A 25462-nucleotide genomic window follows, 5' to 3' on the forward strand; every position below is an offset into this window, starting at 1 on the left:
TTCAGATGTACTGCCAACCACGGTATCCTATTGGCTCTCTTATATAGCATTACGACGACGTGAAGCTTTGCTATTTGCCAAGTCTGCACAGGTTCTTAATAATTGGAATAATTAAATGTCAAGGCGAGATTGAATTACTAATTTGAAAATATTTTAAAATATATGTTATTATTTTATTGTTCGAAGCGTAAGAAGCGAAAATAACAATGGTTTTAGGTTTAAAATTGAAAATGTAACGTTATCTGTTACCAAATTTAAGAATTCAATAAAATGCTCCCCTTTAGGAAGCTGTCAATAATCATACTCTCTAGAGACTATTTATTTAAATGTATGCGCATTGTGCAACGATCCCTTGACTAGCGTTCACATCCGTGTTTGAGTGCTCTCGTTGCGCAATGTAGATCCATCGGCCCGTAGTACATACTCATTTTATACCGTAGATCTATTCTCGTTATCTTTTCTACTGCAAATATTATTTTAAAATAATAAATGAATGAATCTGGGCAAATCTTTCTGTTTTATGGCAAATCAATTGAAATGGTCTCTTTTGATATTTTTTTGCAAGCGTAGGTTTTAATAAAATCTTAAACAATTTGATATATTTATCCCCCTTGTTAATTTGTTGTAGTTTTCTATAGACTCTTACAAATATTTTTGAATCATCTTAAAAGATTATTATCATGTGTATTCTGCCAACCCGCATTGGAGCAGCGTGGTGGAATCAGCTCCAAACCTTCTCCTCAAAAGGGAGAGGAGGCCTTGACCCAGCAGTGGGATATTAACAGGCTGTTACTGTACTGTACTGTTAAAAGATTAAATGAAATATAAAGTTAACCTAATCAAGCTATCAAATCGAACCCTTTATGAGTAACTTCAGGTCATTTAATTCCTCAAAACCCTTGGACAGAATCATAAGCATTGGAAAAGAGCACTATAGTATTTTAATTACGTGAATTCTCTCGAATACTGTAAAAATTACACTATATACCTTTTTTTATAAAATGTTAACAAAATAATAGACGTTGGACGTACAAAAAATGTAATTGATGTATTTTAAAGCAACCAGAATATGCACAAACTTTATTTGTATTATACAAATATGCACTTAGTAATGTAAGATAACCTCTGTGTCGCATAACATCTTGGTTAATCACTTTATCAATCAAACTAGTGCGGTAAACAAGCGCGACTAACTGAGGTTATCAGGTCAGAACTGTTTACAGCTCATGTTAGATTGATACGGAAATAGTCCTTTCTCATAATATCTACTGCTGCCTCTTCAGTCAATCGCTATCGGAATCGAACTGTTATATTATTCATCGTAAGCAAATCGTTAAAAACTTATGTATGAAGTAAATGGCTGTCAAGCAAGAGGAAGACCAAATAAATTATTTACCCTGTACGAGAAGAGGTTAACAGTATAATCAAAAGATGGATGTGTATGGACAAAATACCTCTGATTCCAAATGAATAGCATAATGGCGAACTAGTGTTGATGATATATAATACAATACATACGCTTTTTATTGTACACTAGAGAACTTTGTCACATAATACAGACAAGAGTTACAAGAGGAGGCGGCCTTATTGCTGATACAGCAATCTCTTCCAGACCTTTAGGTAGATGAAACAATGAATTAAATCAATAATTTACCAATCCGTCAAATAAAATATCTTTTATTTATGTATAATTAGTTATGATATTTAAAAGTAATCAGTCGGTACTCGGTAGCTACATATGACCCCAAGTCAATATTAAAACATGTAAAGTACTGTGAATGTAAAGTTACAGACTCATAGATCTGTTATTGTTCCACGGATACGACGAAATGTATGATTATTTCTGACCATGAAACATTCTGCATTTCATATGTAAATGTTAATCATTATTTATTTATATATAAAGAAATAACGATAATACCATGAGCATATCCCAATATTAGTTACATATATACGAAATGTAAATTACTAGATTAATTTTAAGTATGAGTAACCTCTTTATAATTATTGTTGGTAATTTTTTTTCAATCTTAAGTCTATTGTTTTGTCTTTACACTATACATTTATTTGTATTTCGTGTATCTTATCTCAATACTTTAATATCATGTAAATAATGAATCCATGTTTTTTATAACATCGTGTCAAAACGCACGCGCAAGCCAACTATGACTATCGCACTCTTTATGTATATGTAAATCAAACTAAGACCTTGTTTTTGCTACTGTAACTTGTTCGACTGCTCATTCAACTGTCACTCACGTGTTTACGCGAAGAAAACCTACGTTTTAAAGTTTAATTTTATGTTTATATTGCGTATTGGCTTTGTACGTTTTGAATTTTTTTCGGTCAAACATTACATTAGCTAATCGGTTTACAATTATTTCTGCGCTCGTCGTTTCGACTTATTCAATAATCGTATGTTGTAATAAATTTATACAGCTGATAATAACATGAGTGTTTTTCACAATCGTGCTGCGGCCGCGATTCACTGTACACATTGCGATGGTAAAACGCTAAAGTTATTTCAGATGGAATCCGCCTTGTGGATTCGCTCTGCCGAAAATAGTATCATCGATTTTATCCGCGAGAGAATAACGTTGGCAATGTATTTATTTACCCGATGGTACATAGCAAAAAACATCGTATTTTTAGATTTTATTTATCTTACATCGCTCCGGTATATCATTGACCTCTTTAGATGTATTATAAAATATCAATTGGTTACGGCATTCGCTTATCAAAAAACTCTTTCTTTTAAATGAAATTGTCTCTTTATTAATTAATTAATTACCCAATGTTCGATCTTTTAAATAAGGAGCACATCGTATTTGCAATGCGTTATATTCGGTCCACTTTATTCAATTATCCGCTGATTGCCCGTGCCAAGAGGTCGCGTCGAGGTTGTGTCCGCACTAATTAACAGCCTTAATGCTTCGCCCACGTGCTCATTGTCCACGACTTTATAAATTGTCCCTACGTTAAACACAATTCCATTGGACGTAACATATTTTATTAAATCTTTTTTACTTCTCCTAGATAATTTTTTCATCTTAAATAATTGTAGTACGTATAAAATTATTTGGTATTCAAAATAATATCTCTCAAAAATATCTCTGTCAAAAATGCTTTATTATGAATTCGAAACTAACCCTCTGTTTGTCTGTTTCTTTCACGATTAAACTACCGAAATTGATGATATTCGGTATGAAGCAAGCTTGTATCCCAAGGAAGAGGACAGAGGCTACTTTTTTACATCTCTCCCCCTCTAACATTCGAGCACACCCGCGGGCGAAAACTAGTCATTGATTATTTATAAAAAAAGATTGGCGTCTTTGTAATCAGCCAGTGCCTTTTGTATGTTACATAATTTTCTACAATTATATAAAAGATGTTTTTTGATCCCTGATCTTTTTAAAATATTTTATATGAAGTGTATTTATGTGTTATGTATTGTTTTGATAGAATGGAATAACAACGTGTAATGTATGTTCATCCAGATCAAAGCCATTATCAGCATACGTTCGTTGAGAGCCACTCAATATCGTCCGTTCTTATCCACCATCAAGGCTGAATGTATTTGCAACTGTAAAATTACTGAAAGCTGATATATCTATTAGTGTAAGATCAATTCGACTGAATTATTCTTTTAGCTTTTAACGTTTATGTTGTTTTATCTCGACTGCGATTGTTGCATATTTAAAATACATCATAACGGATAATAGTTTTCTATGTGATTAATTTGGATTTTTTTTTGTATTCACTCCGTAATGAACTTTAGTTGTTTATTTACATATTTTAACTTTTCTTTTTCTATTCTTACGTTCTAATATAATATAGTCACGATGTTATGTTATGTAATTCGTAGCATGATTATCGAATGCCATGAAATGATGAATGAATGCCTTAGACGGAGACGTGTTAAGTATTAGAGAAAGACCAAGAAGAAAGAGATCGAATAGGTTAGTGATGAGGTCATTTGTAAATAGACTCGTCAGTGACATTATGACTAGATTTAGATACGAATGGAAAATAGTACTGCGCAAATACGAAATTAAAACAAATAAAAACAAGCAATTATTGATAAACAATGTTATTATGTGAAATAATAATAATTTATAGTTGTTTTATATTCGGTCGACTCACATAAAACTAGGTAAATATAGGTAATTCATCATCCCTTCTAGAACGATCGCATTGACAGGTCCGATTAACGTTGACCTCACTATTATAATATTTACTTTGTTATGTATATAATATAACTTATATGCTGTTTATGTTTACGTCTGTTCCCCTATCGTAACAATGTCGGAACAACTGCCAAGAATCTGTTTTTGATTTTGGTACATTTAAAACTATATGTATATATATATATATATATATATATATATATATATATATATATATATATAGTATAGTTATTTAGAAATTAAGAAACAATAACGAATGTCATACGATTTGTATTTATTCGTGAATCTTTATTGAAGTTATTGAATGCAAATTTTTCGTTTCATGTGATTTATTTTTAACCCAAGGTTAAAAGGATCAATTATCTTCCGAAACTGGTTTTAGTTTCACGTTTAAATCGTCGAAGAATTCGTCGTCGATAATGGCAAAAATAAAATTTTGTAGGGTTGAAAACAAGTAACAAGATTTTCTGAAATCTATTATGTATAGGGTTCCCGAAATAGTTAAATGTATTATCAGATATATCAATAAAAAAATATGCCGTTCTTACCGATGTTGGTTACGGCGGCCGTTCGCAGGTGAGCCTATTTTTTAAACGCTGGAAAAACGCGTACAAACATCAGAATACCCACTAAAAAACCAGCGGTACCATTTTCGTCTTGACGAGGACTGCAACGGGATCGCTTTCGCATGCTACCGTGACGCTCTGTTCGCAAGTGAGCCTAACCAACTACGCCGTCCTGACTCTTATAATCTGATGGAACGGTCGATACAGTGGGAGAGAGAGGAGAGCTCAGATATAGGATCAAAGCTGTGACGTAGGTACTTTCCTTGGCTGCGAGGTAGGCACGGAAATGCAACTGCAAACTTATAATTCCAAATCTGAAGCGGCTGATTCTAAGAATTTTTCGAAATAAATTTCTCAATAACTTTTTATTGTTTCGACCCAGGCTTTGACCACAGCATCTCGGAGTCACAAAAATTCGTGTCGAATCATGAGCGAGTGCTTTTTTCGTTCCAAAGTTAACAATGTTATAAATATTCCAACTATGTATACTATTGCTTACTAGCCGCTAGTAAGTAGCAGCTAGTAAGCAATAGAATACATAAAATATTATATACGTATTCGCTCAACGTAACTAATTTATTTTTAGTAATGTTTATTTTTTATAAATAATTAAAAGTACCGTTTGTCTTGTTCTATCATATCGTATAATCGATGAATTGAAGTTTATATATTTATAACTACTTCATTAATAAAAAAAACTTATATTACAAACGGATAATGTAACAATATTTACACTTTGTATACGTACGCTTAACTGTATGGATGAATAGAAAATTTGTATTTTTTTTTTCAAAAAATAGGTATTGCTTTTTATTTGTTTAAAAACAAAACAAACACAAAAACATTCCTTAATTGCTTAATTTATAAATTATATAATATATCATAAATTAAGCTGCTGCATATCTTATGCGACAGCCCTAAGTTTGAAACATTTGTAGGCGGCCTTGAATACGAAGGACGATATGCGCGTGCGCAGGGGGGTGTGGAGATCACAAAATGAAATAATGTTTGTATTTTTTATTCATTTATGTAAAATAGACAGTAAGGTAAACAAATATTTTATATATATTTAAATTAAGGATACATAGACTCTGGAACTTAATTAAAATTCTCGTATATAGGGTGGGAGCATAATGTAGTACTAGGAATAATTATAGTTTCGTATATTGTCTATTTTATAAATGTTTTTCGTGAAATATCCTTACCCGTGCAATACCGAAATAGATCATCACTTGAAAAACAAAGTACCCATCGTTTCTCATTATATTGTATATGACAAAATGTTAGATTTATTTACGAAATTTCATCCAATGCCACAAGGACAAACCAAAATATCATCACATGACGTGTCATCATTAAAGAGTAGCGATAACGAAATATAAGACGCGACCAACGAAAAAAAATCAATAATTTTTTTAACGCATTACTTATAACGCCTAGACCGCACGGATCACATTATTTATTTTTCGGTCACTAAAATGAACAAGTGCCACAATAGATATATCTATTTTCTTCAATCTATCTATATTTGCAAATCCTCTGTCGACAGATATAATTAGCTGCTACCATCCAACCGGGTTCAAGCTCGTCTGTGGCAAACGATTATTATTGGTCGTATTTATGTTATTTATCATTCGTCGCGTTTACAAACACAGTGGTCGGTCGATGCTCCATCGAATTTACGCAACACGTGGCAGTTTTAAGGAACGACGTTTTTTTATCTGTCCCGAGATTAACGTTCGACGAACCCATTATGCAATAGACACTGGAATAGATTATTATAATTTAACAATTTTTTGGATTCTCGTTTTAAAATTGTTAACTATAGTGATTTTCTTTACGAAAATTTCTTAGTATCTCACTCGTGAAATATTGTAAATAGACTTATGATACGGTGTAATTATTAAAGTATGTCGCATACAATTTCTAGTTTCAATATTCTTCATTTCTTAAAGCTGCTGTTTCAATATTTTCGTCCTTTGTCGTCTTATTTCATTTTCCAATTTTCAGTTTCCAAGAGTGTTATTATATCTTAACACTGATCCTTATGTTATGTTTCTCTGTTGTTGGTATTGTTATCGAGAGGAAATTGTAATTTGTATGCCCGTATACGCATTGAAAATTGTATGTCTATAAGTTATCCAGTCCTACTAATTGATTTACATCCCGTCTGCAAATTGATTGTCTAGACGTTAACGTTTATCATTTTAGCGTCTAAGTACTCCTAAGCAAAATCCTCCACGTTTAAACTCCGTCACCGTACCGTAATAGCCTGTGAATGTCCCACTGCTGGGCTAAAGGCCTCCTCTCCCTTTTTTGAGGAGAAGGCTTGGAGCTTATTCCACTACGCTGCTCTAGTGCGGATTGGCACACACGGGTTGGCATACACGTGTGGCAGAATTTCCGTGAAATAAGACACATCAAAGTTTCCTCACAATGTTTTCCTTTACCGTTAAGCACGAGATAAATTATAATCACAAATTATACACATGAAAATTCAGTAGTGCTTGCCCTGGTTTGAACCGACGATCATCGGTTAAAATTCATGCGTTATTACCACTGGGCCATCTCGGCTGACAAACTCGTTTAAACTCGCGAAGATGATATTCCTAAGACTAAAATATTTACATGTTTTTAGTTTAAAAAATTCCTTTACACTCGTTAGCGTCGAAACGGATTTTCATTATCAACGCTCACGAAAATATTGATTCAAGCGCCTGTTTGAACAAATCTTGACGAAGGAAAATGAAATTTAGGATAGAGGTTTTCGGATACAATTTAAAGTTAAGATAAGATACACCTAGTTTGGATAATTACATAATTTAAGTAGATGCGAACCTCTTAAAATATCAAATTTAAAGTTTAAAATTAACTTTATGAATTATTCCGATTATTTACAAAAGACAGCCAATATTTAATAATAGATAATTTATTGCCTTGCGTTCCACGACGTGTACTTATTTTTCAATTATAATAGGGAAGCGGACTGGAAAATGATCCATCTGATAGTAAAAAGGTCACCACCGCCCACAGAAACTGACGCTGTAAAATTATTTAATATTCCTTACAGTGCGCTACCAACCTTGGGAACTAAGATGTTATGTCCCTTGTGTTTGTAGTTATACAGATTCTCACACTGTAAATCGGAACACAATAATACTACGTTAACGCTAGAATAAGAGATTGAAGTGTAGTAAAAGTAGCGAGTGGTACTTACTTAGACGGAGCTTCATATGGTAAGCTTATAATAATGAAACCATTATTGATCCTGTCGAAAATATAAAGATAATAAGATAAGTCTAATTACGTTATTTTATAGAATAAAGTTTAATTATTTTAATTTAATTGCCTCTATTATAATTATTTAACTATATTAGCATTTAACTAATAGTAACATTATTTTAATATCAGTTATGTTAGACGGCTAGTTATTTTATATAAATTCTTTTCGCCTTTTCATATTCATGTATAGGTACGGTTTATAGACAAAATGTATAATTTATACGAGTGTACCAACGCGGCCGGCCTTGTCCGTAAAGTGGATAATCACGAGTTGACTTGCAAATATGTCAGCGTCGAATTGGATAAAAGATTTAAATGTATTTACTTAAATTATTTACGAAATTGATACATGGCACGATTTTTATTATTTATTTTTTTAATCGAACATATGCGAGACAAGATGGCTCAGTGGTTAGAACGTGTGATTCTGAATCGAAGATTGCGGGTTCAAACTCTGAGAAGCAGTGTTGATTTTTCATGTGCTTAATTTGTGTTTTATTTCATTTCGTGCACGGCGGTGAAGAAAAACACTCAAGTCGCATCGCAACACTATATAATTTAGATAATGATAGCGAGTGGTGAAGTAGAATATATATTATTGTAATCGTTTCAGTGTATATGTGCGATGCGTGATGACATTTAACGTCTTTAAGCATTTGTGACTACTTGAGATTATTGGAATAATTTACTTTGTTACATTTAAACTCAAGAGTATTGTTCGCATTAATTCAATGTTGTCAATATTTCAGATGATTGGCTAGAACACGTGAACTTTAAATGTAGATTGCGTTCCAATTTCAAATTCATCTCGTGAAAACATCATAAGGAAACTTACACGTGTTGGATTTAATTCTACCATTTGTCGTATCCACTACGAGCTCGAAACCTCTTTGTTTCAACGAAACAATATTCTTTATTTTACGTCATCACCTTTTTTTTGCCTCTGTTAGTGACAATGTATTATTCATCCTTCGTTCAAAGGATCAGAAGTACGATTCACCGGGGAATTACTAGCTTGTGTACATTCGCAGCCGTCGATGATGATTTGTACTGTAACAATTTTAATTTTGATCTGTATATACGGCTTTACTTATAAACGTACGTATTAAGTGTTTGTTTAGTGAAACACTGATGTCTCTTTTTGGTATAATTTATTTGTCATTTGAAAGAAGAAGACAGCATTATTTACATAAACACCCTCAAAACTAATATTTATACGTAAAGCTGTCCTCAAAGTAAATAATAAGTTCTAATCAAGTTTTACTTACTAAATAAATTTTAAATATTCAGTGTCAATAAGATTTTGATACTGATATGGTAACGAAAATTAACGTTTTTATTAAATAATATACCTATGATAGTAAGAAATTGTCACGAAAGCTTAAATATGTAAATTATAGATTTCCTTTAAAATTAAAAAATAGATTTACTTTAAAAACATTTCCTTCATTCCTCGCGAATATTCTTGTAATATATGTTCAATCATTAAGTATAATTAAATAAGTTATTTGGCACAGAGGCGGAATAAAAATTCTTCCATGTTCGTATATGTTAAAAACTTCGCTCGATTCGTTTAATCACATCACATCGTTCAAAGTTTAATGAGCCTTTCACAATACAGGATGAAAGGAAACTTAACGTGACCAATTCGAATGAGAAATTGTGTAATTCTATAATGTTGTATTTCCAATAGTCATTTGTGAAACAGATTAATAAAGATAAACAAACGTTGTTGTTGTTTTTGTTGTTTTCGAGTGGCTATGGAATTTTCAAATAACCTAATCGAATGTTTTGATTCAATTGAATTGAAGACTTAACATATTCGATTTTTTTAAAATATATTTGTAATGTTTATGTAGTTATCGGTGTATATATGTGTGTGTATATCAATAAATATAGAACCCAAACGGATCTCAATTTTTGAAATTAAACCCAATGGTTGTACCGTACCGTAACCGTAACAGCCTGTGAATGTCCCACTGCTGGGCTAAAGGCCTCCTCTCCTCTTTTCGAGGAGAAGGTTTGGAGCTTATTCCACCACGCTGCCCCAATGCGGGTTGGTAGAATTCACATGTGGCAGAACTTCAGTGAAATTAGACACATGCAGGTTTCCTCACGATGTTTTCCTTCACCGTAAAGCACGAGATGAATTATAATCACAAATTAAACACATGAAAATTCAGTGGTGCTTGCCCGGGTTTCAACCCACGATCATCGGTTAAGATTCACGCGTTCTTACCACAGGGCCATCTCGGCTTTCCAATGGTTGTGTTTGAAAGTAATCATTAGAAAGCGATAAGTTTGCTTTATGTGCAGCACATAGTTTTAATTTTTTATTTGTATAATCACTAACGTGTACTAAATTCCCACTAAAACTTCTTGTGATAGTTAAAATATATTGTTCCAGGTTTTCGGTACAGTGGAACTGCCGGATAAGCCAATCATGCTCCCGCCGTTCGTGGAGGCGACCCATTGTCTGGGCTACCACCTGACCCGCAAGGGCCGGGCGGTCGCCGACAGAGTCGTCTCTGTACTCGGCTACGCCTGCCCCGACATCACTTACAGCCCCAGTCTCTACCCCATCACCGCCGCCTTACTACATTTCATGCCTGGTAAGTTTAATTTAAATTTAATTAAAAGTTTACGATAGGTAGATATTTAATCTTCTCTTCAAAGTCCCCGGAAATTATATGTAGATACAATTATATCCAAATAGTAGTAAGAAATTCTTCATGTTATATACATTTTTTATGTCTTTATATTAACGCGCCACACTTTTTAATCTGCGATCGTAGCATAGCAGTCAGTCTTATCGTTGAACAATATTTGCAATGATAACACTCGAGACATTTTTAGCAACAACTTATCGACTGAAATGAGTTTTATTTTCGTCTTAAAAACGATCACGTTATCATGTATTTTTTAATGTTCTTAGATTCATCTTTATAACTGGTATATGTTGATAATATCAACTCTTGTATGCTTTATTAAAATATGTAATGGTTTTATTACGCATTGATTTGAATTTAAAAGAAAAAAATTATTCAAAGATTTTATTGCGAAAGATTAGTTAATTTTAACGCTTGAATTATATTAAATGAAGAAATTAAGTCTGGTACCTACTACAATCGGCAAGTTAAACGGTTGATGAGCGATTGATGAACACAATTTTTATACTTTTAATGGAGATTTACAGGCTGTTTATTGTCTTCTTATTGCGTAAACCTTCGGTTTTATGTGACATTTCATTTGTCGTTTCCATCGATCCATTATAAATGAAATTTTATTCGTCGTCTAATATATTTCAGTTAAATCGGGTAACGGCTGGTTATAAAAACATCCTCCCAATTTAGTCGAATTGCAGAGGCGACGCAAAATTTACAGTTGCTCTCGCCTTAATTCAGTAATGAGTGCGGGGGGCGATAATTGAACTCGGCAATAGGCAAATTGCTCGAGTCTGTCCCGGCTGAATCTGCGTCATAGAGCGTATTATCTATTTCAAATTCTGATTCAATGTTATAAGACATGATATCGCTTGCAATTGAATAATGTTTTGATCTATCATATCAAAACGTGAATTAGGCTCTCATGCTCTGCTACAGAGTCTGTAATGCTGTATCACTTGTTGACGTGAATACGATTAACAGTCGTCTTCAGCATACCACAGATTTATAGTGTCTACGGTGTTGTCAATTTCCTATTCCTCAATTATCTCGTCCATTTTCGTGTGGAATGTATCAAAGTAATGTTATTTTATAAAAACGGCGTGTCGATTTCGTAACTTATTCAACGATTCTAATATTGCGACACCTCTTATTTAGAGTTAAACGTTTCATCTCAGAGAAACGGTAATAAACAGCGTCAATTCAACTCGCGGCACCGGATGCTTATAGAAGTGACTATTTCCTCTCTAGTTTCTTTAACCGATTTAATTAAAACGATACAGCGACACTTATTTTCAACCGATATATTTACTGATCGTTCGGAAACGGCTAAATCGATTTGGATGATTTCAACCATTTTTAATTAAGCATTTTTTCAAAAAAAATCGGGATTCAATGTATGCCTTTCATGTTTGTTTCATTCTTCAACAAATTCACAACTTGATATAAACTGCGTTATATTTATAAAGATTAGGATAAAATCGCGTTTGTTTTATTTTCGAAATCGGTTCAGTAATTCTTTAGTTGTACATTAATGCGGCACACATCAACCTTCATTTGCCGATGTTCGTTCACTTTCCGTTAACATATTAGGTCAAATTATTTTAAACGCAATCGTAATCTTTATCTATATTAATAACGTTTTAAACGTTTTCTGCAATTACAATTTACATACAAATAAATACAATTAATAAAATACAATTTACCATTGTAGTTTCGGATATATATTACACAATGCTTCAAAAACATTTAAGAAAAAAGACTTGAAGCGTACGGTGAGATCGATTCTTTATTTACATTTCATGTGTTCAGACGGGCATGTGATGTTATATGATTACCATGGACATTTGCAAAGCCAGGGGAACTTCTAATGCGGTATCGGCCTTTTACTTATTTGTTTATTTGGTTGACACAGATTTTTTAAAAATATACCCGTCGGTATTGGTTTAGCACAGATCCATATAAAATAGAGAGCAGTTTTTTAGAGATTTTACAAGATATTTTACTAAATATCTTGTAAAATCTGAATTGAAATTCTGCCACATGTGTATTCTACCAACAAATATTTTTGAATCATCTTAAAAGATTATTATCATGTGTATTCTACCAACTCGCATTGGAGCAGGGTGGTGGAATAAGCTCCAAACCTTTTCCTCAAAAGGGAGAGAGGCCTTAGCCCAGCAGTGGACATTAACAGGCTGTTACTGTATACTAAATATATAAAGAAAAAATCACATGACACATAAACGGACAGTAAATTATACAGTACGTACGAGCGAATAGATCATTACGTGTATTTTCTATTTTAGTTAGTTCAAATAAAAAAAATGCAATGTCGTTTAATGTTTCCACTCTACTAAGAGCTTCGTACACTCGCTTAAACATAAACTTTAATAATAAGCCAATTTAAATTGCTATTATAAACTGCATTTTTAATATATTACAGATAAAACAAATTTCTTATCGTTAATTATATATAGTTAAAAATAGAAGAATTAAGTTGTAGCATTTTGGATGTTCACTTTAGTTTCAAAAACATTACTATTGTAAAATGTTTGTAACAATGGAAAAAGTATACAAAAAAAAAAAAAAAAACAAACAATTAAATCTAAAACGATTGTTAGGTCAAAAGCTTTGTAAGTGTAGGCCAACTTCGCCAAATCTTTTTTCTATGTGTATGGACATACATTGTGTTATTGAGTTTCATTATCATATCGATCTAAGAAACTGAATCGCTGTCAGTACTTCGTGTCTCGGCTCGTTAATGTTATTTAGCGAGAATGTCACTTTCCAGTAAACGACCAGTATAAATAGGGCCTCCTGCTTCAGTTCAGTTTTGGCATTTCGCCAATACGAGCGAATAATACATTTACAAGAGAAATTTAACGTTTCAATTCTTTTTTTTTTTTTAATTTCTTTGTATTATATAAATTAAACTTATGTATATATCTATTATATTTTAAAGCTAAATTACAATACATATCAATGTGTTTACAGTGAGTCTATATCGGTATTTTTTTTAAAAATGTTATCGTATGTAATTATATATATTTTTACAAAATTTGTATAATATAAAGTTAAAACACAATTCCAATAATTGAATAAAGATCGAAGGGCCGAACAAAAAGCTTAATAAAATTCTCCATTACAAGTTCGATCGGTGCGCGCTCGGGCGTAACCGGAGTTCTTCCTGTACTTTTTGCGCAAAGCAAACGCCTTATTACACTCGTGTCACGTATTACCGCTTCATTTTTGTCCTTGCGTTTCTTTTCAACTGTCGGCGAGACTGTATTTGTTATTTTAACTCATTTTCTAGTATTTGTCATGTGGACACGTAAATATCTAAAATGTGCTAAAATAGCCGAGATGGCCAAGTGAGTAGAACTCGAATCTTTATCTATGGTTGTGGTTTCATAAGCTTAGTTTTGATGTGCTTAATTGCGTTTATCGTGGTGAAATAAGCTGCAATCCTTCTCTCTTCTCAACAGGAGAGAACCCTTATCGTTCTTTTATTTATTTAAATTAAATATAATATTTTAATTAAAAGACAAATTTAATGATTAAACAACTGTGTTAGAGTAACAATAAAATAATCAGCTAACGCTAAACTTTCTACAGTTTTATTTCTTTCAATTTTTTACACGAAATTTAGGTTCAATACATAAATATTTAAAAGAATTTTGTTGAGGTTCGCTCGCGATTGCGTGCCACATTTCCTAAGGTATTTTATTTCATGTTAGGAATGGGAATTTAACATTTTTTTTATTTTTTTTCTTTATTATAATATCGCGTGAGAAACTAATAAGTTGTTGTTAACATAACTGTTATTAGAGTCGAACTAAAGTTATCAGATTATGACCCTGTTCATTTTAATGCCCTTTTATCAGTAGGTAAATGAATTTCCTCTCTAACTCATAAAGTTTTTGACATTCTTAACAACTTACGTCCTTTATATTGTCATGGCCTAGTTTTTATATAACGTGAAACGTGAACACAGAAAGGATGAATGTGTGCAACGTGTGTGTTCCATATTATTCTCATTTCTAGCTCTAATAAACTCGAATTACTCTCTAGAGACGACGCCCATGTATTATTTAATTCAAGTCTGTAATATTTTCCATGTCGATGGAAATAAAATTATATGTATAATGTATAAAGAATACTAAAAGTACGCCCAGTCGATTCGTAGAGTTTTGATAAACGATTGACTATTTTTTTTTTTTAATGTAATTATAGGCTAGAGCATGGAATTTATTTTAGTTTTTTTTTATTAAATAAAAAAGTATTAATATAACTTCGTTTTGTAGAAAAATACAAACGTTTCGTGTATCCCTCGAGCTCAATAAAAAAAAGATCTATCTGAAGAGCACGCGCTCAAAGGTTTGTATTGCCCAGAGTTCCGTCGACTCTTTTTCATTGTACGATTTCGTAACTAATACCATCACAAGGACACTTATCGTTGGCTCTTTTATGAACGTCTCGATATCCGCATTCAGTATTCTGTTTGGCTCCCGTCACACGCCAACTGTTTTAAAATATATCTCTCTTTTTTATGCTCCGAATAAATCTGTTCAGTTTTGATGTTGCGATCATTGCGTAATGTTCTCCATTAGATTTAAAACGGTATAATTTCAGTCTCATACGGTTGTCTGGAAGGGATCCCTGCTTAAGCGTTTAGACCGCCTTATTGTTCATCTTGTATAATTTTAAAATAAAGAATATTATTATTAATATGTATCTGTTTTGTTAGAAATCTTCCCTTCACCAAGTAGATGATATTAATCTGTCTTTATCGGACAAGTGATTATCTACTTATCTTTAACAATGTACCGTTTTCGTTGTTAATACGGTTTTATCAGTTTTAATATAAATATAATTAGGTGACCTCTGTTTACATAATATACTAAATTTTTTTTATAAACTAATCTGAAAGCGCGTTGTCCTTGTCTTTAGTGTATCTTTCCCTTATTTTGTTTGAGCGATTTGATGAAAAATATGATGTGCTTTATGTTTTATTATATCACTGGATTATTAAACATATTGATTATTAATAATATTAAAGTATTTTGGGTGTCAATGAATTATTCAATGAAACGAATATAACTTTATTACGCAATGCATATTGTTATGTATTTCAAAACTCGAACGAGTTATAGTTTACAGATATCATATCCACAGCTCTTCTGCCCACGCATAGTGAATTCATATACATACATATTTACTCTGTGCGAGTCGTAAGTGGATTTATAGAGAATGCCGAAATTATCTTATAACAGTTATTTTTTGCGTCTAGAAAACTAGAATTATCAAACGTACTCATTTCAATTATAAATAACAAGTAAATTCAATTTTTAAGAGGATATAAATGTTAATGTTTGTGTGTGTTGGCATGTGCCAATTATGTCGTAAGCTTCGATGAAGGCTGTTTTTTTTCAAGCGTATATTTCGACTTCTATCTTACTTTAATCAACTTATTTTCTTTTTCTGCAATTACCAAGTTTTCTTCGAGATAACAGCTTCTGAAGTAGGATTTGTAATTTGAAAGTTAGATGGGATTAAGTTTTGAATTGGATTTCTGTGTGAACATTAAATCCGAGATTTGCCAGTGGATAGAACGTCATTCTTTATCGTAGGGCCTATTCACACGGATTTTTCGGCGCAGATGACTTGCGTTTAACGCTCTTTAAACGAGATTCAATTTTAGCTAGTTAAGCTTAGCACAAGTTCAGAAATTCAAATGTAAGTGCGTTATCAGCGTATATAAAATATATACTAGCACGTTTGTATAACAAGAGACTCTTCAACCTACCATTTTCGGTCTACGACACGTCGGTCGGGGCAACATTGTTTACGCAAGCTTTACTGCAGCTCTATAATGAAAGACCCATTTACCAGCGTAAAAAAGATTGTGTGGTTATTATAATACAACGTTTAAGAAATCGATAAAATATATATGAGATTAATAAAATTTTAGAAATGTTATCGAATTATGTCACATTTGTCATTCCAATAACTTCTATTGATTCTAAAATCCGTCGTTTTAATAGATTCAAATTCGTGATGAACCGATACAAACGCCTTTGTAGCGCTGCGCACGTGTATTTGAATCGATGCAAACGCAACAATCTGCTGTTCGGGCATTTACGGCAACGTTAATCGAGAAGCGCTTCATCCGCGCCGAAATAATAAGCGGTTTGAATACGCCCGTCGATCGCAACTTAAAACATCACTGAGTTTACATGGACTTGATTTTATGTTTATAATTCATATCGTAAGCGTGATGGAATGAGCCACAAATCTTCTTAAGAGAAGAGGGAACAATAACAGGCTGTCAATTCTTACCCAACGAAGAACGTTGAAGTTTCATTATTCACAAAAAATCTATTGCATGTGTGAGCAATGTCTTACTACTTGTCTACTTTTATGATAATTATAATACATATTAGAAAAAATATTTTAAATTATACTAAAATGCATCAGAATTATGGTTTCTATTAAAAAATATCAAGTACATTTTTTAAAATTCTAGCAGCATATCTGCTTTAGAGATGCACTCGTACTAGACAAGTTTGACCTGATTACTTCGACGAGCGAAGTGGCCGTAATTTCAAGTAATCCTAAAAATTCTTTTGCTGTTAATCTCAAAGAGATCGTTAAAGTGTGCAGTTTAAAGGCTTTCAGTATTTTTTTTGTATATAAGTTTGGCTCTCAGAGTTTATATTCAAATGCAAAAGTTCGCCTCGCTTGCATCGTATTCGGTCCCTCCGGGCGTCATTACGTATATATAGGTCATGACGTCCTCCACACCCTCTTAACCTCTCGCTTTGATTATAGCCCTCGAGTCCAGATCGAGATATATTAAATTTGATACGACATGTTGATCCTTTAAATATTATCCTATCCTATTTATTATTAAATATAAAGGATTGATAGATAATACTATAAAGTGAGTTATATACCGAATTTATTGGATAGGAGAATATTCGAATTAACATTAAAATATGTTTTATAGAGGAAGATAAAAGTTATAGTTGTTGTTCAGTTTTTTTTATAACTTCATTTCTTAGCAACTGAAATGGATTTGCCACAAAAAACAGTGGTTGATAATCACGTGAACGACTATAGAAAATAGTCGTGACCTTGAATAAATACCGAATCGAAAGAGAAAACCACTCGTGCATGTTTAAACGAACGACGCCAGAGTCGCTCAATACATCAAAGCTTTGGTTTGGTTTAACGGCTCTTGGACCGCGAACGCCAGCTCTGTTTACAATGCGCTTGAGCCGCATTATCCTTTTGTATAAATTGTTTCAGTGAAAGATTAATAATAGATTGTGTTATGATAAATTTATTTTAATTGTACCTCTTTAATGGTTTTTTTAAGTATTGAAATATATTTTTAATTTTTTACTCCGTTGTGATTGTACTTTTCTAAAAGATCAGCCAAATATAAAGCAAGAATCCTATCAAATAGCAAAACTTGAAAGATTTGGTGATTTTATAATTATTTTATTATGACCCAAATTATTTATATTGGTTGAAAACAATGAGTTGCATTCCGAAAGGAATGAATGATACTTAAACAGCGATGTCACAGATTGTCTGAAAATAGATGCCTATGATTCATTGATGCGAACGAGATTTCTCATTTATTATGAATGTAGGTTGTTGGCCTCAAACTTGCATTAACGCAAGGACAGTCACGTCTATTTTCTTTTATATGATTATTTATAACTTTGATCCCTTTTAAGTCGAATAGGGTCATCTTTTTTACCTACGGCAAGCTCAGTAATAAGTCGACAACAATGTCATTTTATATAACATTGTGGTAATAAGGCAATTTTATTAATTGATATATCATCCGTAATTATCTTTTCTACAAATCGAGATCGAGTCGTTCAGAAGTTACACACTTACAGACAGACCAACGAGTAACATGTATATAGCGATTAATGTGTCATTTGTAATCTCTATTCATGATAGAGGCATAGGTAAGCGTTTGCTAAACTAATCGCGTTAATAAGAGGTGTCGTTACATGTTTTTTTTTAAACTTTTATGTCCGTTCATTACACTTGAGGTCGTTGCCTCATTATTGACAATGGCGTCATGACGGAACTTCGGTTTGTGATTTTCTAAAATGTTATCACTTTACATACAGTAACAGCCTGTTAATGTCCCACTGCTGGGCTAAGGCCTCCTCTCCCTTTTGAGGAGAGGGTTGTGGAGCTTATTCCACCACGCTGCTCCAATGCGGGTTGGTAGAATACACATGTGGCAGAATTTCAATGAAATTAGACACATGCAGGTTTCCTCACGATGTTTTCCTTCACCGTTAAGCACGAGATGAATTATAATCACAAATTAGGCACATGAAAATACGGTGCTTGTCCGGGTTTGAACCCACGATCATCGGATAAGATTCACGCGTTCTAACCGCCATCTCGGCTTTTTTTTTTTTACATACATAATTTCGTATTATGTTATAAATAATAAATATATCAGGATTTGTTTTTAATCGTTATATACTTGGTATTAATTACGCTAAAATAAATTAGTTAAATAAGTTCGCTGAATATTTAATGAAAAACATTTTCACATTATCCGAATTCATAATGCCGTTCTATTAATGATCTAAACTGATCTGAAAGCAGATATAAATAACTTCTTTTAATATCTGAAATCGTTATGAATTTTTATGTATTATTTATTGCTGTAATTTAAACGCGTCGACTTTTATAACGAAAGATCATTCATTATAACACATGTTATGGTTTTTATTATTTTCCGTAACGGCGTTTTGTTGTCTATAAACTAACTTATAAAATATTTTTTGTTATTTGAAATTAAATCTCATATTCCTTTGCCTCAAGGATTACTGATTTTAACAAAAATAAAAATATTATAGATTCATATTTCCTAATTGATTCCTATCCTAATTTGAACGCTCACTAGACTTTTTAGCAATATTGATAGCAATTATATAATTTCGTCTTTTACATGCGATTATGAAATAATCAGTAAACCGTTCTTTGAACGTTATTTCAATGTATACGTCAAATAACACTTGAAATTTTCCCACAGTTACTTCTTCCCCGACGTAGACACTCACTTAGAACAGATTTTCGCAAATCCTATCCAAAATACATTTTTCTTCTTATCTATCCGTGCGAAGCCGGAACGATAAACAAACCCTTAAAAAAAGCTAAAAGTACTATTTTGCGAGTATTCTTTACAAAATCTCAATGATTAAAACGCCTTTCAGTGATCATAATGAGGGCGCCATATTAGTGGCGGTTATTTTTCTGATTTTTTGCCACGATACTGACCAGCGTTAGCAATTGGGAGCAAGTAGTGTGTGTGTGAGAAGAACGTTCAAAGGGTGCCTCTAAGGCTAAGGCTGCGAGAACGCTCCTCAGCTTGGTTACAACAATGTTAGTGAGAAGCTATGGAGTGCGTGCGGTCGACTCATCCGTCGACGAGATGCACGATTATATAATTTGCTGCCCTTTGAAAACACACATTACAAAGAGATAACAATAATTCTAGACCTGTCAATTTAGTTTCAATGTAAAGGCTATGCACAAGTTACAGAAACTTAACATTTTAAAGTATAAATTTGTGAATCATCTATTTCAAGGTTACGGATCTGAATCTTAAAAGCAAATGTTGTCGTCAAAGTTAACATTCACACGACTATATGAAAATATGAAACACGATCTAAAACATGTGAGAAACGTCGTAAATCATTCAATTAACGGTGATAAATACACCGACCGCGAATGTTATGAGGTATCGTATGCGAAGAATAACGGAGATGAAGAGCCAACCACAATAGAAGTTTAGAATTACTTTCAATAACTAAATTATTTATATTGAAAGTTCTATGTGTGAAGTTACCTCGGGTACAATGCGTATCAATGCTGTGATGAATCAGTTGATGGTAGAGAAGTGAACGAAAACTTTAGTAACTAAAGGTTTAAGTAGGAAAATGTATTGGAATACCTTGTAAATTATTTATCTGTTAATATTAAAAATGCGAACTCTGACTGTCTGTTACGCTGTCACGGTTAATCCAATGAACTGAAAGTGATGACATTTGGTATGAAGTAAGCTTGAACCCCAAGGAATGATGTCTACTTTAATCATCTAATACCTGCACCCTGCTCCTAAAATGCTGGCGAAGCCGCGGGCGAAAACTAATTTGAAATATTTCAAAACCCATCGTTTTATAGCGAAGATGTGGTATCAACTATAATAAATAATCACTTAACATTAAGAATATAAGTCAAGAACGCGCCACAAATTTATTTGAAATTAAAAAAAATACTATATTCTTAAAACATCTGAAGAAATAAAGGTACGGTATTTATCATTGGAACTTTAAATCGCTATAAACATAAAGTTTGACCTTGGCACACCTATAACAACGTTTTTAATCAGGCCAAGTTTATGATTAATGACCTAAGTGGATTAGATGGTGTCACATCCAGTTATAGACAGTGACACCAGAACCGCCCGCAGTGCACACTTAGCCACGCCTCTATCGTCACAATATTGACGATATCAAAATTGCATCAGCCAGAGCTCTAATGAAATAACAGTAACAGTAACAGCCTGTTAATGTTTTTTTTTTTTTTTTTTATAGAATAGGAAGGCGGACGAGCATATGGGCCACCTGATGGTAAGTGGTCACCAACGCTCTTAGACATTGGCATTGTAAGAAATGTCAACCATCGCTTACATATCCAATGCGCCACCAACCTTGGGAACTAAGATTTTATGTCCCTTGTGCCTGTAATTACACTGGCTCACTCACCCTTCAAACCGGAACACAACAATATCAAGTATTGCTGTTTTGCGGTAGAATATCTGATGAGTCCCACTGCTGGGCTAAGGCCTCCTCTCCCTTTTGAGGAGAAGGTTTGGAGCTTATTCCACCACGCTGCTCCAATGCGGGTTCGTAGAATACACATGTGGCAGAATTTCAATGAAATTAGACACATGCAGGTTTCCTCACGATGTTTTCCTTCACCGTTAAGCACGAGATGAATTATAAACACAAATTAAGCACATGAAAATTCAGTGGTGCTTGCCCGGGTTTGAACCCACGATCATCGGTTAAGATTCGCGCGTTCTTACCACTAGGCCATCTCGGCTTATTTAATAGATAAAAGTATGGATTATTTCAAAGGCAAGATGCTCTAATGAATTCCATTTGGATGAATTCACGCTCAATATTAAGTGTATAGCGGCATTATAAATTGGACTAACATCGATCGAAATATTTATTCCTTACAGTGATACAGTTTATATTATCACAAACTTATGTTTTTATCTTTTGTAAAATTTTGATCATTAATGGCCTTACTTATAAAGTTGCTAAGCTACTGTTCAGTTAAACACGGATTTCTCTCTTTCTGTCGTTATTGTTTTGACATTCGAAAGAAGACACGGCATTGTTTAACTAATCACTATAAATAAGGCTACAGATCTGTTGACTAAAATATCATGTTATACAAATTGTATTTCACGATATATATGCACGTTATCTATGCATAAAAAATTGACGCTACAAATATTACATTGTTTGTATAAAATCTCATTTTTGTTTCTATTTCAAATTCTTCACGCATCTCGTATTTTCCTTCTTATAATTAATTCTCGACGTGTGGCCTTATCTTTGAATACAATGCTACTGTGTAGTAAGACATCACTAACAAAATAATTATGAAGATAATTAAAATTTACTTTAATGTTTAATGTGCCATTATTTCTTATCAAAAATGTTACTGTCAACATTCTTGCATTTATTATTCTTGCATATATTTATTTTGAAGATTTTTTACGAATCTAACTAACCGCCAGTTTTCGAAACATTAATCAAAATGAAATTTGACTAAATACTGAAAGCTCCTTGGTCGCCTGTCGCGTCTTCCGCTACAAAGGACCAATTACAATTCAGTTTAAAATCAAATTCGTTAATTTTACATTGATTGGCGTTTCAAAAATTAAAGGTTAGTTTTTGGCCCCTTATATGTGTTTATATATTGATAAATTATTTTGCGTATGATTAATTTCGTTTGGACATATATGCCATGAATATGTTGTTTATTCTCTAAGAATTTGACACCTCTATAGCTTAACACTACGGGTCGATGCGCCACTTGCGAACTGACTGCCTCACATATAACAGTTTTTAATGGGTTATATGTTGAAAGTTTGTTACGTCGCTTGTGCCTTCAGTTACGCTGGCTCACTCACCTTGCGAACCGGAACACAACAATAAATAAGTATTACTGTTTGGCGGTAGAATATGTGATCAGTGGGTGGTACCTACGTAAACAGGCTTGCACAATGCCACCAAGTCAAAGTGCTAGTGTTTTCATGTTTTGATGTGTACTTCATAATTGTATCAATTTATTTATTCGTTGTAAGATCGGCAACGTGTTCTCGTGCACGTAGGCATCGGCAATTGTTTACTTTCAATTTTTTTTATTTTTATTTTTTTTATTACAAACTTTTTCTTAACTTCACCTTTTTAGTATGTGTAGATCAAATCTTATTATAGAATTTTCAACCGATTAAACTTAATTCAAAATTACTTTATTCAAGTAGGATCTTAATCTAGACGAGATAAATCAGCAGATATTAACACGTATACAACAAGATAACGTTAGTAACGATAGTATTTAAAATATTTCGTCCGCAGTCTTGAATCTGGAATTTGGGAGTGTGTACACTTCCGTGCCTCAGAAAGCACATTAGGCCGTTGGTCCTGCGCCTGAATTAATACCGGTCGTGTCGGATTGCCCTTCCATCGGATTATAAGAGTGAGGGTATAAAGAATGCGTCGATGTTTGCGCATTCTCTTGTGCACTATAATATGTCCTGCACAGTTGCTTAATCTAAGACATGATCATCATCATTATAATACCTTTATTAATTATTGTACTGGTGTATTGTACCACCCACTCATCAGATATTCTACCGCAAAAAATCAGTACTTGGTATTGTTGAGTTACGGTTTGAAGGGTGAGTGAGCTAGTGTAATTACAGGCACAAGGGACATAACATCTTAGTTTCCAAGGTTAGTGGCGCATTGGTGATATAAGCGATGGTTAACATTTCTTACAATGCCAATGTCTATGGGCGTTGGTGACCACTTACCATCAGGTGGCGCATATGCTCTTCCGCCTTTCTATTCTATATAAAAAAATACATACCTAGTATAAACCTATATTTTTAAAACTATAAGCTGACATAATATTTAAATTGAATATTAATTTTATTTATACTTATTACTTGAATGTATTAAGAACCCTATATATATATAATAAGTGTTTAATTTATAATGTATTTAGATAAATAACAATTTATCTTTATCGCTCTCAATTTTTATTAGTGACGTAAATATTTTTTTTATATATATAATCTATATATAGATTTATTTATCTGAAAGTATGTCAACGTGACTCATGATGATGTAATTATAAATATTTTAAAAGTCTTAATATGTTTTATTATATATTTTTATTACGTTGTTTTAACTATCGTTAAGTTATATATTCGTTTTAAATTTTACATGTTTTTAGAAAATGTTTTCTTTGTCTTACTCTTTAATAATATTATATTAAATATCACAAATATTTTATCTGTTTTGTTATTCAGTCTTAAATAGAAAATACGCGTTCTATTTTAGCATTACATAATTGTCGTTATTTTTACTGTTTGAAATTCAAAACGTCGAAGATCTTAAGATTAGTCTGACCAACTTAGATTCCACGTATTGCAATGTATTCTATTATATTTACATTATAATATAAAGCTACACTTTCTGTTGTCAAGTCAAGAAGAACAGATACTTTTTTTTTTAATTATAATTACAGACAAATAATAAATTTAAAAAAAAAAACATGTCAATCTGTTATTTTATTTGAATTATAACTTATATAAGTGGAATTTGCTACAATTGCAATACTTAATATTGCAATTATAACAATAATAATAGTGTTTTCGTTACATGTTTAATTTACTTGTGGTCAGCTGTAAGTATGTGCGAATGATAAAATGTACAATGTTTGAATTGAATGTAATTTATTATACGGTATAGTGATAACAATTAATTACGATTCTATTACGTCACGAGATAATCCGCTTTAAGGAGAGCGCTCATTGAAGATTTTTTTTAATAGCTGATAGTATTGTCATTATCTGCAATGATATTTTATCTCAGTATACGTCACGTTGAAGTACCTTATTGTATATAATGTTTTTCTTTTACAAAAGATATATATACCGATATATATATATTGAAACAAAACACGATTTAATTTTTTTTTATTTCGACATTTTTTTAAAGTTTTCTCAAAGTTCTCCAATGATTTAAATTAAATTATTTTTATCTTTTAATATGTTTTTTTTGTCTGAATGACTGAATATCTCTTTTTTATAAAATACGTTCTGTTAAAGATAATTTTATCATAGTCGCCGTGATATTCCTACCTAGTAACATCGGTTTACTTCTATTCTCAATTATCATAATGTTGATTATGTAAACAATTAATATACTATGAATCATCATTCTGTACTTTATATAGCTTTCGCTTTATATTGTCGTTGCATTTGTAAAAAAAAACAGATTATTATACTATATCGATTTAAATAAAGAATACGTCACAATTCTAAGAAAATACGTGCAAATTATTGTCAATGCAAGTATAAATACGTGTTCGCATTTGCGGTTTATAATTGAATCTTTTTAAT

At 32.4% G+C, this 25462-nt stretch overlaps 1 protein-coding gene across 6 annotated transcripts in view; it reads left to right on the forward strand.

Annotated features, from left to right (window-relative positions):
- Window positions 1-25462, forward strand: part of LOC126781298 (GTPase-activating protein skywalker) — a 74449-nt gene that overhangs the window by 23961 nt on the left and 25026 nt on the right. For all 6 annotated transcript variants that reach the window (XM_050506225.1, XM_050506223.1, XM_050506221.1 and 3 more), the window contains exon 4: window positions 10443-10647. In XM_050506225.1, coding sequence (XP_050362182.1) covers window positions 10443-10647 — 205 coding nt within the window. The remainder of the gene's footprint in view (window positions 1-10442; window positions 10648-25462) is intronic.

This window comes from Nymphalis io, chromosome 3 (genome assembly GCF_905147045.1).
Source record: "Nymphalis io chromosome 3, ilAglIoxx1.1, whole genome shotgun sequence".
NCBI lineage: Eukaryota > Metazoa > Arthropoda > Insecta > Lepidoptera > Nymphalidae > Nymphalis > Nymphalis io.